The 20228-nt window shown below is 35.2% G+C and overlaps 1 protein-coding gene across 4 annotated transcripts; it reads left to right on the top strand.

Moving 5' to 3' along the window:
- The first annotated feature begins 59 nt into the window (after positions 1 to 59).
- On the top strand, positions 60 to 19730 carry LARP7 (La ribonucleoprotein 7, transcriptional regulator). Of its 4 annotated transcripts, none has more exons than XM_082653774.1 (13): positions 60 to 189; positions 6242 to 6452; positions 6994 to 7094; positions 7167 to 7250; positions 7384 to 7548; positions 7627 to 7720; positions 7797 to 8141; positions 8220 to 8364; positions 10256 to 10407; positions 11195 to 11313; positions 14678 to 14837; positions 15086 to 15177; positions 19108 to 19730. In XM_082653774.1, exons 2-13 carry the CDS (start codon positions 6251 to 6253, stop codon positions 19186 to 19188), a joined length of 1740 nt encoding a protein of 579 aa, XP_082509900.1. In that variant the 5' UTR covers positions 60 to 189; positions 6242 to 6250; the 3' UTR covers positions 19189 to 19730. The 4 variants fall into 4 exon arrangements, with proteins under 4 accessions (XP_082509900.1, XP_082509903.1, XP_082509902.1 ...); XM_082653777.1 differs by having other exon boundaries at positions 11195 to 11250; XM_082653776.1 differs by having other exon boundaries at positions 7800 to 8141.
- Positions 19731 to 20228: the final 498 nt, after the last annotated feature.

Below are 20228 nucleotides of genomic sequence, written 5' to 3' on the forward strand. Positions count from 1 at the left end.
ACGCTGAGGCAGCCCACGCCTGTGACGTAAACGACAGACGCACAGTCGCTGGGCCTGTCTTTTCCGAGGCGTACGGAAGAACGGTGTCGCTCCTCCTATGACGCGAAAACAACTACGACTTTAAGGATCGGGAGACGCGAAGGACTGAAGGACGCAGTCTCTGGCCCTGTATTTTGGGAATTGGACGGAGTAAGTTCTAAGTGGACTATAGGGTCGCCCAGGTTAGGTGAGGTCTGAATTTCTCTCAGTCCTTTTTTATGCAGCCCATTCTATCATCTGTCCTCACCCCGCCCCCTCCCATCAACCATCAGTTTGCTCGTCGTAGTGCTCTGTGCGCACGCGCAAAAGTCCTCCGGCAGCCCTTGTAGTTCCCAATTTTCAGTGATTGGGGGCGCGTGTTGTCCGGTGTTGGAAGGTTCGGGGCCGTCCAGCGTTTGGCGGCGTCCGTGCGGAAGCACGGGTACCGAGAGAGGCAGTAGTCAAGTGAAATTGCTTTACTTCACAGGTTCGAGTTTTGCTGGCTAAAAGATACCGAATGTGAGGACTTGTATTTTAAAATTAAGTCATTTTCTTTCTCAGAACTTTAGTCCTTGTCATTCAGAGAGCTGAAAATCCAGTTATGGAAGGAACAAATAATAAGCGTTAAATAGTGTACCGAGTACGTTAATAGACTTACTTAAGAGAAAACAGATGAGGAGGCAGTTGATTACGGGAGACGTGGTAGTGGAAGGCTAGAAAGAGTAAGATACCATTTAACCTGGGCCTTGAAAATTGTATAGAAGTTTATAAGGCAAGGAAGACGAGAAGACTCATTTAAAGCGAAGGCCCAAGAGACAAGAAAGTTTTTGGGTACTGCTGAATAGTCAGCTGTGACTAGAACAATGGTTCTTAACCTTTTGGGCACACCATTTCCTTTTAAAACATGATTTTAAAGCTGTGGATGAGCCTCCCAGGAAAATGCATGTACATGTGAAAACATTTTGCTACAACTTTTTCTAAGAAAAATTGTGGAAGACGTTGAAATGGCCCATTTTATATATATATATATATATATATTCACACACACATATATGTGGTGTCTTGTCTAGCTCACTGTTCAAGGTTATCTCTGCCTTTCATCGTCATTGAGCTATTTTACAATTGTGTAAGTTGTAGAAAACAATAATGGAAATCAGTCTTGCAATTATTGCCTTGATTAGTATTGCAATCTATTTTAACAAATTCATTTCAACATTCCTGATTGCTTGTACTTGTGCATGTCTAATTTTTGAGTTCTCCTTTGAAAAGGAGTTTTTGAGTAATTCCTTTTAACCAGGAGTTAAAAACTCCTGGTTTTTAACACTTGGCTAGTTCCCTGGTTAATTGCTTAAATAAAATCTTTGACATGTGATCATTTTATATATGTAGAAGAGTCATGATTTCACCTTTTCTTTAAAATTTATCTTTTGAAAATTTCATGGGATTCACAAGAATTCTTGAAATCCCTCGCAAATTCCATGGGCTTCAGATTAAGGATTTCTGAGTCAGAACATAGAGCACATGGTAACAGGTTGCAAGAAGGTCTACTAAGAGGTAGGCAGTGTGGGAGTCAAGCATACCTGAGCTTACTTACCCAGCTAGCTTTAGGCAAGTCACTTAATCTTTGAGCCTTTGTAAAAAGAAGTTAAAAGAACCTAGAGGGATTATGAGGATTTAGAACAACGTATGTAAAGTAACTGACATTGTTACACGGTAACTTTTATTTGTTTAAAGCCCATGAAACCGGTTCATTCATTTAACAATTTTTTAAAACCACAGATTATGTTACTAGAAGGTGCTGAGGAGTTTCTAATGTTGGAAGTTTTAATGTCAGAGTCAGAAAATTAGATCTGTGTTTTAGACAAGTTACACAGCTTCTGTGAAGGATGGATGACTTCTAGAACAATTTATAAACTAGTTCCATACTGTTGTGACAGTAGTTGTGGAAAACAGTGGATGGAGATAAGAGCCATTCCAAAGGTTGAATTGATAGTACTTAATAACAGATTGGTAAATGATAAAATGATAATAAATAATAATGCTTACATATTATTGAGTGTGTGCTATATAGCAGCAATGGGAAATGGTTTATTTATTTTGATTAATTCTTACAACTCTATTATGCAGGTATAATTTTTATTCACATTTTATAGACCATAGAAAGATGAGGTAACTTGCTCAAAATCCATACAGCTAGTAAATAGCTTGCTTGGTTAACTAAGTGGAATATGTCATCCTTAAATAAAATGAGGATGGTGAGAAGAACAGTCATGGGTAAGAAAGATAATAAGTTTGATTTCGAATATATGGAATGACAACACACATATTTGTTATCATAGGACATTGAGAAAGTAAACTATGAAGATCAAAATTGTAACAAAAATACTGCCATGTAACTTCCTCATCTTCTGCAACCATTGTGTAGGGAAGCTAACTTGTACCATAGCTTGTTATTTCCTGTTTAATTCATGTCTTCCCCTAAAGTGAAGGTATATTTGATTATCTATAGAATATATTTTTAAGATTAAAATTTGCAGATGAGTGTTATTCACACTAGGCAAGATTTTCTGAACTTAATTCTCCAAGCCACAAAAAATTCTTTAGGAGAAGGAAAGGAGGAGAGTATCTGGGCTGAGATATGAGAATGATGGGAAAAGTCTGATTTCTGGGAGAATTGTGACTTTCTGTGTTTATGCAGTTCTGTCCGCTATTTCCTTAGATGGTGGCTTTGACGATGCAAAGAAGTGGAGAGCTGGTAGTCTGCCCTCTATAATTTGTAGTTTTTTCAGAAGGAAAGTTAGCGTGGACCCTGCTGTAGTGACAGTCATACCCTACATTTGACCCCCTAACAAAATAACTTGAAATGCTTAACACTTTACAGTTTATTAGATCCTTTTAGATATATTATTTAGCTATTCAACAAATGCTGAGGTTGTGATCAAACTGAAGTCTCTACCTTCATAGTGTTTTATTCTAGTGAGGCAGACAGGCAATAGAATTATAATTCCAGTTAGGGATAAGAGGATACAAGTGTAGAAAGTGGTGACTAAGGGGGCGGGTAGGGTTAAGGTTGGCTGGGAGGGGATATTTTAGATTGGGTGAAAGAGAAAGCCTCTTTGAGAAAGTGACATTTGCAGAGACCTGAATGAACAAGGAAGTAATTCCTGCAGGTGTGGCAGGGAAGCTAGAGAGCAACAGGAGCCTTGAGATGGGAATGGCCTTAGCTTGTTTAAAAAGGAACAAAAAGATGGTATGTTGTGGTTGGAATGAGCACCCTGGAAGAAGTTGCAAGTGATGAAGTTAGAGCGAGATCCCCAGGCCAGATGGAATAGGGCCTGTAGGCCACAGTAAGGATTTTGGATTCTATTTGGAGTGTGATAAGAAACGTGTGGAGGATTTTGTTCAAGAGATTGACATTTTATGTACATATTTAAATGATTATTCCAGCTGCTATCTGGAAAATTGATGATAATGGAAGAAGAGTAGAAGCAAGCAAATGTTAGGATGTGTTTGCAGAAGTTCAGGCAAGACACCGTGATAGCTTGGAACAGGTGGTTGTGATGGAAGAAATGAGAAAGATTCATATTCAGTATGTATTTCGAAAAGGTAGAGCTAACAGAAATGCTAATGAATTGGCTATGGGGTGTGAGGAAAGAAGAATTAAGAATTTCAGTGTTTTTGCCCTCTCAGCAATTTTGTCACTGGTGTTTTCTGAGGTGGGGAAAACTAGGCAAAAAATAGGTTTGTTAAAATTAGAGAGTTCAATTTCTGCCAATTTAAGCTTGAGATACGCAAGAAATAAACAAGTGAAGAGGTCAAATGGACAGTTCCATGTTGGAATGGGGAGCTAATGGGAAAAGTCAGGGAAAAGATAGATTTGTGAAACATCAGCATAGAGCCAAGGAGCTTCAAGCCAGACACCCTCTGAAAGGAGGTCTGTGTAGATAAGAAGGGGGCTCAGGACTGAATGCAATCCTAGGCAGCATGTAAAGGTAGAGCGGAGTAGGAGGGTCCGGAAAAGGAAATTGAGAAGAATGCTCCTGGAAGCTAAAGGAAGAAAACGTTTTCAGTGAGGGAGTTACCGACTGCGGATGCTGCTGAGAGGTCCGGTAGACAGCGGAGATAATTGTTTTCAGTTTCATTAGAAAGGTGGAAAGGAAAGCCTGACAGGATGGGTTGGAGTGGGAGTGCGAGGTGAGGACTGTGGTTATGCAGCACTGAATGACACCTGATTGTCTTTCTAATGATTAATTCTGACATATTCCTCCTTTTTTTTTTTTTTTGCGTTACGAGGGCCTCTCACTGTTGTGGCCTCTCCCGTTGCGGAGCACAGGCTCCGGACGCTCAGGCTCAGCGGCCCTGGCTCACAGGCCCAGCCGCTCCACAGCATGTGGGATCCTCCCGGACCAGGGCACGAACCTGTGTCCCCTGCATCGGCAGGCGGACTCTCAACCACTGCGCCACCAGGGAAGCCCCATATTCCTCCATTTTATGAGTTATGCTAGCATCATCTAAATTAATACTTCATTACTTGTATATTTAAAAACTTGGTGCTTAGCCAATCAGCGGAAGCCTATTTTAAAAATACCAGAATACTCTTCTATTGACTTTGGTCAATAGAAGCAAAGTCAAAAAGCCTATTTTAAAAATACCAGAATACTCTTCTATTGACTTTGGCATATTTAGTTGGAGATTGAAGTGAAATGCATTAATGGCTTTGTACCCTCTTACCGGATGTCACTTTGAAACACTATTTCTGGTACTGTCTGCAACATCACTGCTGCAGTGACAGATTCTAGCTGACAGTCAGACTCAGGAGACACAAATAGGCTTTAATCTAATACTGTGTTTACTGAGCTTTAAAGGATACAAGGCAGAAGATACAGTGGAGACAGAATCTTCATCTCATCTGGAGTCCTAGCCCCAGCATTTACTCAAATCCACTGCTTCCCCTGCCCCCAGCCCTGCCATCTACAGTAGACAAGTATGGCTTCCACAGATAAAGGCAAACGGTGTTTTGGGTCACCTTGATATGTAAAAGCTTTAGCCCTTTTGCCCACCAATCTACTGTGTCATTCTGGTCACAGCCTTAAGGACTGCATACCAGCTAATAGCAGCGCCCAACCCAGTGCGACAGAGGAGACAGATGACTCTCCCCATTTGTCTTAATGCTCCTGTTTCCAAAAAACCATGTTATGGGAGACCGAGATTATTCTTAGGCAAGGCTGCATCACCCCAGGCCTCATGTTAAGCCTTTGCTCATCTACTCATTTTTGTGTGCATACCTTTAGTGATTCAACTAAGATGACACAATTCATTCAACAAATTTTTGAATGAGTACTGTGTACCAGGGACTGGGGATTCACCAGTAAGCAAAAGAGACAAAAATCTGATTTCATCAATCTTACATTCTAGGAAGGATAAAGAATAAACAAATGTATAGTAATAGGGTTATGGGAGATCTCACTGAGGTGACATTTGAACAAGACTTAAGCAAGTGAGGAAGCAAGCCATGTTATCTAGGGGATAATTTTAGAAAGAATAGCAAGATTCAAAAATCCCTCAGTTCAGTTTGCCAGCTGAGTTGTAGCTACAGCTAGAAAAGCAGCATGGCTGGAGCGGAGGGAGCAAAGAAGCATGCACAGTGACTTGAGGAATGAGGGGGTTGAAAGTTGCTGACCAAGAAATAAACACTGGGACAGGAAGGTCACCTGAAAAAGAGATGGTGGATTCTGTGACTTATCAGTTGAATTCTGCTTCTAGTAAACAAATTAACATTTTTAAAAATCAAGAATCAATTTTTATTTCATTAGAAGTTGTATTTTAAAATGCAAATAACTTTTTTGAGGTTTTTCAAAATGTTTCAGTTCCTAATGATATACTTTGAGATATAAATGTAGACATAAATTATACTAGGATAATCTGGTTCTGCAGTTTAAGACATAAAATCCTGAAGCTGTGCTCCATAACATAGGAGGTAAATTATTTTTAAAGTAAAAACAAGGCCAAATGAGAAGTGAACGAGAAAGAACTAAAAAAAAAAAAACCACTCAAGAAGACCAATGAAAGTTTCCTCAGCTGATGGTGAAAAATGAAGTGTTCCCCTGAAGTTTGTTCTCTGGCAGTCAAATTTGAGTCCATTTCCCTTCAGTCAAAGGCTAAACTAAACATTTTTTCCGTATTACTAATTACTTGTACTGAGTTGATATTTACCTTTTCCCAGTTGACAGGAATGGAAACTGGAAGTGGAAATCAAGAAAAAGCACTGGAAGAGGAAAGCACTGAAAAGAAAAAAGAAGTAGAAAAAAAGAAAAGGTCTCGGGTAAAACAGGTGCTTGCAGATATTGCAAAGCAGGTGGACTTCTGGTTTGGAGATGCAAATCTTCACAAGGATAGATTTCTTCGAGAGCAGATAGAAAAATCTAGAGATGGATGTAAGTTTGCTTCAGTGTATAATTGAACTAGTTTTAAGAGGTGTATCTACTTCTAAGATAGTGTATGTAATTCTATAATGTAGTGTATATATAGCATCAACTCCACTACGCTTGTGTAATGTGTATAATTTTACGAGAACTATTGTAGGCCACTTTTTATATAGCCTTTATATTTTTACAGTTAAAGACTCACTAGGCCTCTAGCAACTTCAAAGCAGATGAACATTTACCACGCATGTTTATTTGAGAATGCATAGAGGTATGTGCAGGATTCAGACAGAAAGGCATTTTACCTAGTCTACATTTCAAAACACCTTTGACTAGTTTTGAAGGGAAGTTGTATCAATTTTCTGTTATGAATGTATAACTGTGACCAGTAAGGCTGTGTCTAACTTAAGGGGCAGATTTAATTCATCCCAAGTACCATTTTATCCTGCTGGTTTATATTTTTAATGTTTTCTTTTTCTTTTTCTTTTTAATGTTTATATTTTTAATGTTTTCTTTTTAATTATATTTATTCACTTTAACTTGTTTTCATTAGATGTTGATATATCACTTCTCGTGTCATTCAACAAAATGAAAAAATTGACCACTGATGGAAAGTTAATAGCCAGAGCACTGAAAAATTCAGCTGTTGTAGAGGTAAGAATTGTTACAACTTATTATGTCACATTATATTGTATTAGTGTATTAACCTTATTTACTGTTTTAAAGCTGGATTTAGAAGGCACCAGAATCAGGAGAAAAAAGCCTCTGGGTGAAAGACCAAAGGATGAGGATGAGCGGACTGTGTATGTGGTGAGCCATTTTTCTGGAAAAGCTCAGAAGTGTTGTCCCCAAAAAAACAACAGAAACATTTTAATATTCAGTTAAGTAAAACTTTATTTTAAGATTTAACATTTTATTTAATATTGCTTCTAATTTATCATAGGAATTACTTCCCAAAAATGTTAATCACAGCTGGATTGAAAGAGTATTTGGGAAATGTGGCAATGTTGTTTATATAAGTATACCACATTATAAGTCTACTGGAGATCCAAAGGGATTTGCCTTTGTGGAATTTGAGACAAAAGAACAAGCAGCAAAAGCTATTGAGGTAGGTCCAGAACCTAAAACAAAGGAAAAGAAAATAACCAACTGTTTTAAATAGTAACAAAATTTTATTTCATTTCAGTTTCTTAATAACCCACCAGAGGAAGCACCAAGAAAACCTGGTGTATTTCCCAAGACAGTGAAAAACAAGCCCATTCCTGCCCTTAGAGTAGCTGGTGAGTTATTAAATATTTTTAAAGTAGATGTAGTTGAAGTAAAATAATAAATAATAAAAAGATAAAATTGTTACAGAAGAAAAGAAAAAGAAAAAGAAGAAGAAAGGCCGAATGAAGAAAGAAGACAGTATCCAGACCAAAGAGTCAAATATGGACCCAAGCAAGGAAAGCGTCTGTAAAAAAAGATCGAGGACCACATCTGAGGGCTCTGAAGTAGAGGTTACTGAAGCCCAAAAGCCACCCACAAAGAAGAAGAAAAAACGAGAAAGAACTGAAGTATCCAGCTTACCTTTAGGCAAAACAGGGAAGAGAAAGAGAAGTAGCTCTGAAGATGCAGATTACCTAACTCCCAAATCAAAACTTAAAAAAGTGGCTCAGAAAGACATTAAAAAAGCTTCAGAAGTTTGTAAAGAAAACAAAGGTATTTCTAACTTTAAGCTTACGATTAGATAAATAAGGTTCTTTTTTTCTTAACTCACGACTTTATTTTTTAATTTAGAATTAGAAGTCTCTACTGAAGAGGAAAAAGACACTGGAGATATAAAAGATGGATCCCTCTTGAAAGCAAAAAGAAAGCATAAGAAAAAACATAAAGAGAGGCATAAAATGGGAGAAGAGGTTATACCATTACGAGTACTATCAAAGTAAGTCAGCGGTACAAATTATATTGTTGGCATTTGACACACTCCATCACCATTGCTAAAGTGCAATTCCAATTTGTATTGAACAGAGTTGCATATTAGCAACAGTAATGGCCTGAAGCCATGATCTGCAGACAAGTTGCTTTAACACGATTGGGGTTTAAAAAGGAACCACCACACTAAAACATGGAAGCACTTATTTTTTATCAAGTCACAGCAAGTGCCTCCATGTTAAAGTAGAGGGTGTTCCTTAATAGATTTAGAAGCACAGCTTTAATGTATCATAGACCGGCCATTCAGTTAAGTACTCCTGAAGTTTTCTTGAAGTTAAAATGAAAAAGGAAGACTTACCATCACTAAAACATGGAAGCACTTACTTTTTTAGTTTCAAAGCAAGTACATCCACGTTTAAGTGGTGGGAAGCCCAGTCTTGGGAAGAAAAATAAAAATCATGAATGTCCTTTGACCTGTAAAGGAAATTTAGAAAATAATCTGGGATCAGAACAAACGCGTCAGTTTGGACCTGTCCGACAAAGATATATGAAGTTAAATTAAGTAAAATTTCACTGTAAGGATTATATATTTTTATCCTTTATTCAAAATTTAACAAGCAATGCTGTATTTTCATTATTTTATTTTCAGAGCTTCACTAGTAGCCAGTTTCAACAGTTTAATCCTATAAAAATAGATCTGAATCCTTGAAAGTGTCGGTTTGGGGACACCTCCACTGAAACATGGAAGCACTTACTTTTGTTTTACACAGCAGGTACCCCCATGTTAAAGCAAAGGGGATCCCCTTGGCTTCTGTAAATTAGAAAGGTTGCCATCTCGAATCCGGAGGCATAATTTGGATTCACTTCTACTAAAACATGGAAGCACTTACTATTTTAAAAGTCACAGAAAGTACTTCCATGTTAAAGTTAAAGGGAGTCCATCTACTCAAGGGGTGAGAGATAAGTAGAAGAAAGCAAATGGCATACCTTTTAGAAGAGAGTTTTTCTTAACCTTCCTGGATTACTTTCCAAAGAATCCAGTTTTCCTCTTGGAGGGTTAAAAGGCAAGGACTTTGGGTACTTCTATTTATACTATTCTTAACTCCTGAATTCCTTTTGCCTTTTTATCTCAGAGAATCATTACAAGAGCCCTTTGTTATTCTAATGTATCAGCTCTCAGGGAATGTATGGTCCTGGGTGGGTCTGGATACTTTTTTTTTTTTTTTGAAGTATACAGATGTCAATGTTAACAGCTAAAACCATTACCACAGATATTCTCCTCTTTAAAAAAAAAAAAAAAAAATCCCCTATCTGCTTGTTTGATGGCATAGATTAGGGTAACAATGAGTACTCCTGCAGAGCCAGGCGAGGCATTGTGTTTCTATCTGGAGGAGCTCTAGCTGTTTGAAGAAACATCTTACACGTTAAATGTATGTAAATAAATAAATTGCTTCCATGGGGTGTTTTTTTCTTCTTAGAAATTCCTTTTGACTCAAGTAAATACTAAGGAATGTTGTCTCTCAAATTGGAAGCAGTTTAACAAATCTTTAAATTTTAATTTCTCATTTTTTCCCCAAAGTTGACTGACTTTTCTAGTAAATGTTACTAGTTAATTAATTCAATACTTTTAGTTTCATCAATTCAGATATTTGAAACATACTCAAGAATTGAATCATCAAATATAAAACATTTAATCTGAATGTTGGGGCAAAGGGAACTCCCCTTTGTTTGTTTGCCAGATGGACTTAGAACTCAGGAAATAATTTGAGTGTAAGTGTTTAAAGAAAGAAAGGTTGGGAGGAGGAGTGATTGTAAGTCACTGAATGTCTGTATTAGATACTTACTTTTTATTTAATGATCTATTGTCACTATTTTAAAACTATAGTGTTTTTTCATTATAGGACCCAATGGCTGGATTTGAAAAAAGAGTATTTAGCACTGCAAAAAGCTAGCATGGCTTCTTTAAAAAAAACAATATCCCAAATAAAATTAGAGTCAGAAATGGAAACAAACCATGGAGCACCTACTAAGTCCGAAATGAAAAATGAAAAAAGTAAGCATCACTGTGATAGTTTTTGTATCATTATATTGTACTTACACTAAATGTACTTTCTGAGTTATTATATGATAAACTTTAGTTTTAAAAACTTGATTATACAATGCTTGTTATTAGAAAAATTACTGATTTGTCAAGTTGTCCTGACGTGATTTATTCTTAACATAAGAATATTTGAAGGGTTCATTTTAAACAATCTTTTTTAATCATATAAGTTTTCTCTACAGTTTTCATTATTAATCAAATTTAGTAATGAGTGCCTAGTTTGAGTTGAGCAGGTTTATAGAAACAAAGATGATAATTTCTCACCTGACATGTTACTCCTTGGTATTAACCACAAGCAGGAACAAATTAAAACAAGATTTTTGTGAAATCTTCAATATTAGCATATACTTTAAATTCCTGTAAGTTGAAAATATAAATTTCACATTTGAATTGTAATTTATATACAATATTCTTATATATTATCCTATGCCTGTTTATTTCTTCACTTAGTAAAGCACTTTGTTACTTGGTTCATTGTAAAGGAGCTTTTTTTTTTATTAAGGTTTTACAGGTGCTCTTCTAATGGTAAAAGTTTGCATTTACAATAATAAAGGTTTTTGTATTTTACTTCATGCTGATCTGCAATAAATAGTATAACTTACAACATGATGACTTTATGAGTAAATTTAATTATTTAAATCAGGCTGAGAAATCATTATTGTTATTCTAAAGTGGGCCTCCTAAGGGTTAAATTATTAAGTGTAAGAGATTTATTTCTGGTCTTCTTCTTTTCAAACAGCAGACAGTGAAGAGGGTGGTCCCCAGGAGAAGGTTAATGCAGCAGGACCACAGTTTGTGAGTGGTGTGATTGTGAAGATCATTAGCGCTGAGCCTTTACCTGGCAGGAAACAAGTCAGGGTAATGCTTTTGTATCCCCAGGATAGTTGTTTCTCTTTCCTCTAAAAAACTCCCCCATGTGAAGGTGTTTTGAATGTGGAAAATGAAGCAAATCAAATTAGAATTTGTTCTCTTGTGATAAACTGATTACTGGTTTTGATTCCATAATAACCCTTAAGTTTGACTTGAAGCAAATTCTAAAGACTGAAATTCCTCACTGGATCAAATTTACAGTGAATATAGTTTAATCCATTTATAGGAAAAAAGCAATTTGTACTTATTTTTATTGGTGCCCTTAATGGTGGTTGTATAGTTGGATAAGGAAACCATACTATAGTTATTATAACTAATAGGGTAGATAAAGTAAAATGTTTTCCAGTATTCATTTTTTAGGGGACTTCCTCTGTTTTCAGAAAAACCTAGAGAAACTAGATTTTAGGAAAGTTTTTTAGGAAAACTTTTTTAAATATTTAATCAACATTAGAGTTGGTTTGAAATAATTTTTAAAATAAAATTGTAATTATCTGCCGTTGTCTGGTTTGGAGCAAACTAGAGAATTTGTAATTTGTTTTCATTAGAGCTCTTAGCTTTCAATAGATTCCTAAAAGATTTTGTGACTTAAAACAAGTCAGAACGATTTCGGAATAAAAGGGATAATATGCATATTTTTCACTTACCATGGGCTTAGTTTATTTTTGTCTGTTAATGAATCCTCTTGGGAATAGAAATTTTTTTTCCTGAAAGGCACGGGTTTTTTTGGAGAAAAGAGCCTTTAAATTTTTTATTTTTAAAAATTTTTGGTATTTTTAATCCATGCTGATTATTTTAAAAATTTGAAACAATTACAGAAAAGTGTGAACTATTTTCCAAAGCTCCAAAACTTTTACATGCATATGCAAATAAATCTTTATTTCTACACAATTTACACTTTAAATTGCTATTCATATGGTACTAGTCTTCTTTTTTCATTTTATAAAGTTATCTTTTACAGCATTTTGTACCAGCACAGCAATATTCCTTTCTTATTCACATATTCCTTTGAGTGGGAGTACCATATTTTATTTACTTTTAAACCTTGTCACCCATTTAGGTAAGACGCTTTCTTTTTAAACTATATAACATGTTCTGTAACGTAGCAAATATATTTAAAATTCTTATACTGACATCAGCACCATGTAGTATATTGTTTTGCTTTTGCATAGACTCTTAGCAGTCACATTTTTTGACTCGCATAACCATTAAGGTTGCTCATTGTAACCATCTGTAAGCACTCTTCATCTGAAACCCTATCCCCTAAAATCCTGTAGCTGTCACTAACACAAAATTTAGATTCTCATTACAGTATTAAACCTGGTCAATCCCAAATTGGTATTACCAGCTTGCATTTCAAGTTTGGTCACAGTATAGACTTTCAAATAAGAAGGATAAAAAATTGAGGATGTAAACGCTGCTGTGGTTAGTCAGATTGAAAAATATTTAACAGAAAAATTACACAAAGTTTGTTATTTGGAATGACTGACATAGGTTTAATTATATTTATCAAATAGCTTTTATTATCTAAATGGTAATTATGTCAATTATAGATTCTTCATTTATGATCACCAAAATCGTAAAATAACTGCATTAACCAAGTTAGTAATTACTTACATTTTGCTGGAACAAAAACTGAGCTACGATTGTTACTGCTGTCTGTGACTTGCCCATGTGATTACCAGGTTAATTTGTCATTCTAAGAAGGGTTTTAAATCCGGAGATTAGCCTGACATTATAATGGATATTTAGTAAATATCTTTTGAATTGTAGTAATCTAATCTGTCTGATAAATCAATTATAAAACTCTAACTACTACCAATGAACACATTAAAATTTCATCACTTCATACCATAGTTTCTTGCTTTGTGTCTAAATTTAATACTGAATAGATAGAGAAATGGGAAGAATTAGCAGGTATATTTCTCTCCAGTTCTCTTAATTTTTTTTTCATTGAATTAGCATACATTTATTAAGAGCCTATTTTGTGATAGGCAGTGTTTTAAGTGTTGGTATGAATTAAGATATAGTCCCTGGCTTGTACATAAGCACAGGTTTTTACTACTTTATAAACTTTTCTTATGAAAAAATATTTCCAGGTATTGCTCAGTTCTTTTTGTAATTCATACTTTAAAAATCCAATGTCTAAAAGTAATCTAGGGAATTCTCTGGCAGTTCACTAGTTAGGACTCCGCGCTCTCACTGCTGAGGGCCCGGGTTCAATCCCTAGTCGGGGAACTAAGATCCCACAAGCTGCATGGCGGGGCCAAAGAAAATAATAAATGTTTTAAAATAAATAAATAAAAGTAATCTAAATTAGTTGTGCCTTGAAATTTTGGGTTAAAACTAAAGGAGGTGAGGTGGGTAAGGCTTTTTTCCCCCAGTTGGGAACCTTCAGTTATTTCTTTAGCTTTATGAATGGAAGTTGATGAATTAAGAATTAGTGTAACATTCCTGCATAATTGCATTGCGTACACTCTAGAACCTGCTGTGAAAAAAAAAAAAGACTAGGAATGCAGGAATCTTGTTAATTTGCCCTCACAGCAGGCCCTATAGGTAAAACTTTTCCTTGCTGTGTGAGTCAACTTGTTTAGAAGAGGTTGCTTAGGTGTTTTTATCAGAGAATAAAAGCTCTTGAGCTATCTGTATTCCCATAGACTACTTGGGAACTACTTTGTATGTTCCTTGAAATGTTTTTCACAAGTGGTTATAAAAAGGTTACATATATTTTAAGTCATAAGTGTTTTGGTACAGGTAAGTGCAAACCCACCTTCCTTCATCCCTTTTCGATTTTGTTTGTTTTTAATTTTACTCTTTAACTACACCCAGACTTGGAAACCTTCTTCTGAATTTGGAGTTGTATTTGTACATTCCGCTCTACAAATCTCTTTTCCTTATGCAATATTCCCATGCCAGTTAAGATTTTAAGGATGCTGTTGAAGGAAGGAAAGTTATTATTAGAGTTGATGTTAAATTGGTTCTCAGCTTTGTCCAAGTCACTTTTTAAGAGCATTCGTTTTGGGGGCTTTTTTTCTTTCTCGTTTTCTGTTTTTTTTGTGGTTTTTTTTTTGGTTTTTGGCCGCACTGTGTGGCTTATGGGATCTTAGCTCTCCGACCAGGGATTGAACCTGGGCCCTCAGCAGAGAGAGCACAGAGTCCTAACCACCGGACCTCCAGGAAATTCCCCATTTGTATATATTTAGAAGAAATGTTTGATATAGGATAGTTTCTCCTCATTTTAAATGACATATGGCTCAATTTTATAATAGATTCTAGTACAGCCATTGGAATAATTTTAAAATTATATTGAAACATTTTTATTATTTACTTTAAGCCTTTCTAAACTCTAACGCAGGATACCTTGGCAGTAATCTCAGAAGTTGTTTATGTTGATTTGCTGGAAGGAGATACAGAATGCCATGCTAGATTTAAAACTCCTGACGATGCTCAAGCGGTAATAAATGCATATACGGAAATTAAAAAGAAACACTGCTGGAAACTAGAGATTCTTTCTGGTAAAACTTTATAGAACATTCTTTTTCAACAATTCTTATTGTGGGGTGATTGTTCTATAATTTCTGAGTTTGGCTAATGAAACTACGTTGTTGGGTTTTTTTGGTACTATAATATGCATAAAGTAGCATTAATAAAATGAGACTATTCCGGTTCGGTTGTTGACAATATAAAGCCTTGAATATGTTTCTTCATCTGTATCCTTATGATCAGCATTTTCGTGGGGTTTTTTGTTCTGTTTTTTTTTAAGGTGACCATGAACAGAGGTATTGGCAGAAGATTTTGGTAGATAGGCAGGCCAAACTTAATCAGCCTCGTGAAAAGAAAAGAGGCACTGAGAAGGTAATCAATGCATTTTTTTTTTTATTTCTCTAGATTTTGAAATATACGAAATTAGAATTATTTTCCACACAAGGGTATATAAGTTTATCTTTTTTAAAAAAGAAAATAGTGATGTAATTTAAATTTCTGGCTGCTTTCATTTATGGCTTTGTGGTGAATGATTATTTAAAGATTGTCTTAATGGTAAAAAACACAATGTATTTAGATTGTACTTTTTAAAAATATGAGCCTCCACAGATAAGATTGAGAGACTATGCATAACATTCCCTGTAGCAACGGTAAGCTTTATTCCTTTTTCTCTAGGCTAGCTGACAAGTGAAAGAAACAAACTTAAATAAGTACATTAAATAATTTAAAACAAGCCTCTCTTTCAATAATTTTATTTTAAATGACACTAAATTTATCAGATATTTATTGTTGCTAGTAAGCTGTCTAGTTTATTCTTTTAAAACATTATTATACATGTAAAGGTTAGAACATCTTAAAGTGCTTAGAATAAAATAGGGCACATAATAACTGTGCCCTATTATGTGCACATAATAATAGTAATATTACTAGTATAAATTTTTTAATGTATATTGTAAAAATCGGTAAAATACGGAACGATGTACGTACATCCTTTTTTGATTGATTAGCACTTGAAAGGTCATACTTCCTATGTTCTAGGTTTGTTGCTTTAGGGTCCTATTTATAAAATTCTTTGTTGTTTATTTTTTAATTGGAAAATTAAGTTTTTTCATCAGCGTTAGATAGCCTAGGATTCATTGGAATTTAAGATGATTTAGGAGGAGGTTTTCTACTGGTCTTTGTTAATTCTGTGAATGTGGACTAAATTTGCTGAGATGGGGAGGCCTCCCTTCTTAAGGACTCTTTCAGGTCCATAAGGTGTTAATTTCAAAGCCTGCTTGAGAGTATTTAAATGTTAATAAAATCATTAATCCAGAACTGACAACTGAAATGAAATCATTTTGTTAAATAATGCTTATCCTTCTAATTGGTGTGAAATTTCATTTAAATTGTATATATTTTTAAAACTAGAAATCAGAAAGTTTATTTTTCAGAAAGATTCCATCTCCACAAATTAAATTTGAGACAAGGAAATAAACACTGACTTAGGGAATTTTATAAATTCGGTTGGAAAGCAGTGAGTAGTTCTATCATTGGGAGAGTTCTCATTTACCTCTTACACCATCAGGTTTATCATACACATGATTTGTGTGATAAACCTCTGAAAGTATAGACTCCTAGCTAAAGCTATGGATATAACTAGTTTGCTCATTTCATGAAATGAAAAAAAGGTACCACACAGAGAAGCTTCTCAGAGGAGAGGGGGTTAGACCGTAATTTAGTTTACTTCTTTCTTAATTCATTTAATTAATATTTTTGGTGCCAGTTTGTGTTAGCCACTGTTCTAGGAACTGAGTATATAGCTGTGAGTAACAAAGTCCCCTTCTTTGTTGAGGCTTAGAGGTAATATATTAATAAGTCAGATGATGACATGTGCTGTACAGAAAACTCAAAAGTATAATGGGATACATGAGATGAGATTGTCTGGGAAGTTCTATCTGCAAAAGTGACAGTAGAGGAGACCTTAGGGAAGTGAGCAAGCAAGTCAGGAAAATTTAGATGCACACGGCTTCCCTGGTGGCGCAGTGGTTGAGAGTCCGCCTGCCGATGCAGGGGACACGGGTTCGTGCCCTGGTCCGGGAAGATCCCACATGCCGCGGAGCAGCTAGGCCCATGAGCCATGGCCGCTGAGCCTGCGCGTCCGGAGCCTGTGCTCCGCAACGGGAGAGGCCACAACAGTGAGAGGCCCATGTACGGCAAAAAAAAAAAAAAAAAAAATGTAGATGCACAGCTTTCCAGTCGGAGGCAACAGAAAGTGCAGAGGCCTTTGGACTTCCTTGGTGGTCCAGTGGTAAAGAATCTGCCTTCCAATGCAGGGTACAAGGGTTTGATCCCTGGTCGGAGAACTAAGATCGCACATGCCATGGGGCAACTAAGCCGGTGTGCCACAACTACTGAGCCCGCCACCTCAACTAAAGGGCCCGAGTACCACAGACTACAGAGCCCATGCGCTGTGGAGCCTGCATGCCACAACTAGAGAGGAAAAAACCCGCAAGCCACAACTAGAGAGAAGCCCGCGTGCCGCAACTAAGAACTGACACAGCCAAAAATATAAATAAATAAAAATATTTTAAAAAAAAAGAAGAAAGTGCAGAGGTCTTGAAAGGAGATTGTGAGACTAGCTGGAGTACTGGAAGCAAGCATGTTAGTAATGGAAATTAAGTATTTTAGAAAAAATTAGCAGCCAAAAGTATAGCATAAATACCTCACTGACATGCCAGCCTACCGTTTCCACAGTAACATTATACTTGGTCCATAATTGAGTGGAAAAAAAGCACTAAAAAAAATCCTGGTTCTTATTTTCACATTGTGGAGGAGAAGGCTACTGGGGAAACTTTCCTGAGCTCTGGTCAGTTTACACAGAATTAAAAGACAAAAGAATTGGTAGAAATATTTTATTTTCTATGTATGATATTTTTACCCATAAAAATCAAGTACAGATAAGTTAAATTAAGACCTCTGACAAAAGATCAGTAAGATGAAGGAAAGATCTGCCAAAAGGGGTCTGATTCATTCTACCCAGACCAAATCTTTGTAGTGTACCCTATCGCTTTGAGCACGTTGGTAAAATTAGATAACAGGTACTGGAGACACAGTAAGGCTTTTGTCATTTCTCTTTAGTTTTTAAAACATATTTGAATTTTTTAATGTTTTTTTTTGAATTTTTTAATGTTTTTATCAAAATGTTCTTTCCTTTACAAAGTACTGATAGGTTAGATATTAAGCAGGTATAGGTGGAATTCATAAAATCTGTGAAGAGCATATCGGTGTGACAGTTTTAAACACTTACATTTTGACTCACTTCACTGATTAAAAGGCTTTTAGTTTAATCTGAAAGTGATTTCCTGCCAGTGGCCACTTATCACCAGTTTAAATAAACTATTTTAATGAATACTCATTAGAATCTGTGTTTTCAAGAGAATAAAATTTTCATTTCCTCCAAAGCTAAGTAAGATACCTTAAGTTTTTTTATCAAGAAAACTTCTGGAATGTAAAGATATTTTAAATGTTCTTCTGCATTCCACATAATTTCATTTGCCTTCTTTAAAATTTTCAAGTATTTATGTAAGAGTGTAATTAATAAGTACTCTTAATAGCAGTTTCTTATTTGGAATATTTTTTAAATTTGTAAGCAAACCTTTGTGTAGCACTCAGCCCAAAATATGCTGTCTCATTCAAATAATATATGAATTTTCAAGCACAATATAATTATTAAAGACCACACATCATTTAAGAAGTGTCTTGATAATTAATACTCAAGCCCAAAGGACTATAAAACAACAAATGTTGGTCCTTAAGCCTCCTAAAATGTCAAAAAAATTACGAGCATGGAATGTTTTTTTTTTTTGTAATTTTATATTGTAGCATAATTGATTAACAATGTTGTGTTACTTTCAGGTGTAGAGCAAAGTGATTCAGTTATACATATACATGTATCTATTCTTTTTTCAAATTCTTTTCCCATTTCGTTTATTACAGAATATTGAGGAGTGTTCCCTGTGCTGTATAGTAGGTCCTTGTTGGTGGAATGGTTATTTTTAATTGAAAATTTTTTTAGTAATCTGGAACTAAAATGAGAGGATCTTAGGTAATTCAAAGGTTTAGTATCTATTTAATAAGCCATAATCTAGACACTTCTCTCTGTAACTGATTTGATGTAAGCTTAATTATCTCATTTGTTTTCTTCTTCCCCTTTTTAAGAAGTTTTATTCAAGCTAATAGTTATGAGATTTTTCTAGTCATAATTATCTTTCTCTTTTTACGTATCCAGTACATTCTAATTTCTGATTTCTTTCTCTGTAGTTAATCACCAAAGCCGAAAAGATCAGACTCGAAAAGACTCAACAAGCAAGTAAACACATTAGATTTTCTGAATATGATTGAAAAAAACATTTTGGTTCACCTCTTAAGATTTCACTGGATGCTAGAGCTATTCTTAGGGAATTCTTTTTTTTTTTTTTTTTACGGTAGTAATGTGTAATGAATGTTTTTCTAAAACCTACATTTAATTAAAAGAAATAGTTTTGTTCCTTAATTTGTAAACAAGATGTTTGTCCAGAGACAATTACACTGTATACCACAGTTTTTTCATTAAACATTGTATTTGTTGAAATTATCTGATATAAATTAACCTCAAAGTGATTTAGAAAATAAATGTGTTTTGAACATTATATTTTTTTCCAAACATTATCATTAATTTTGCTGTTTTGTATTACAAAAACAATAACATTTTTGCAAAAATAATAGTACTACATAAATAGTTTAGGAAACAATGTTTAACAGAGAACTCTCACTGTAGTTATTATTTTGTAGCTTGCTTTTTCCATTTGAAACATCTTAAATACTTTTTCATGTTGATTTATGCAGAGACGTATATGTTGATATTTCATTCTGCTTATTGCACTTTGCCTATCTGAGCTTCCACTGAACAGACCATATGAACTGTTTCCAATTAAAATGTTAAGTGAGTTTGTTTTCATAAATGAAGCTAATAAACATTTTATTTTGGTTATAAAATGTACCAGATGCTGTGAACACAGAAAAAAAAAAATCTAGGAATCAGCCTTAGGCATAACCGAAGTCTGTCATTTTATTCGGGAAAATCACAGAATGGTATGTTGAAGGCCTTCCCAGAACTGAACCTGAAGGGCATGTATGTGACTGGCATGTTAATCTCTCACCAGGTATCAGGAAAGTACTCTGGACAGCCCTGGGGTTCATTTTCTTGGGTTATAAACCCATTTTTAGTTCCATCAGCGTTGTCCAGCAGTGAAGGACTAATTTGGCTGTCCCTTCTATGCATTGTGGGAAGCAAAGGATCAAGAATCTATTCACTCCTATGGGCCAGAAATTTGAGGAAATTGGCTGCATCACTGGTTGGGATGGCAACAGCTTATCAGTACCAAAAATAGGTATGCTGGGGC

Source organism: Grampus griseus (genome assembly GCF_964374135.1).
Source record: "Grampus griseus genome assembly, chromosome: 4".
NCBI classification, from domain to species: domain Eukaryota; kingdom Metazoa; phylum Chordata; class Mammalia; order Artiodactyla; family Delphinidae; genus Grampus; species Grampus griseus.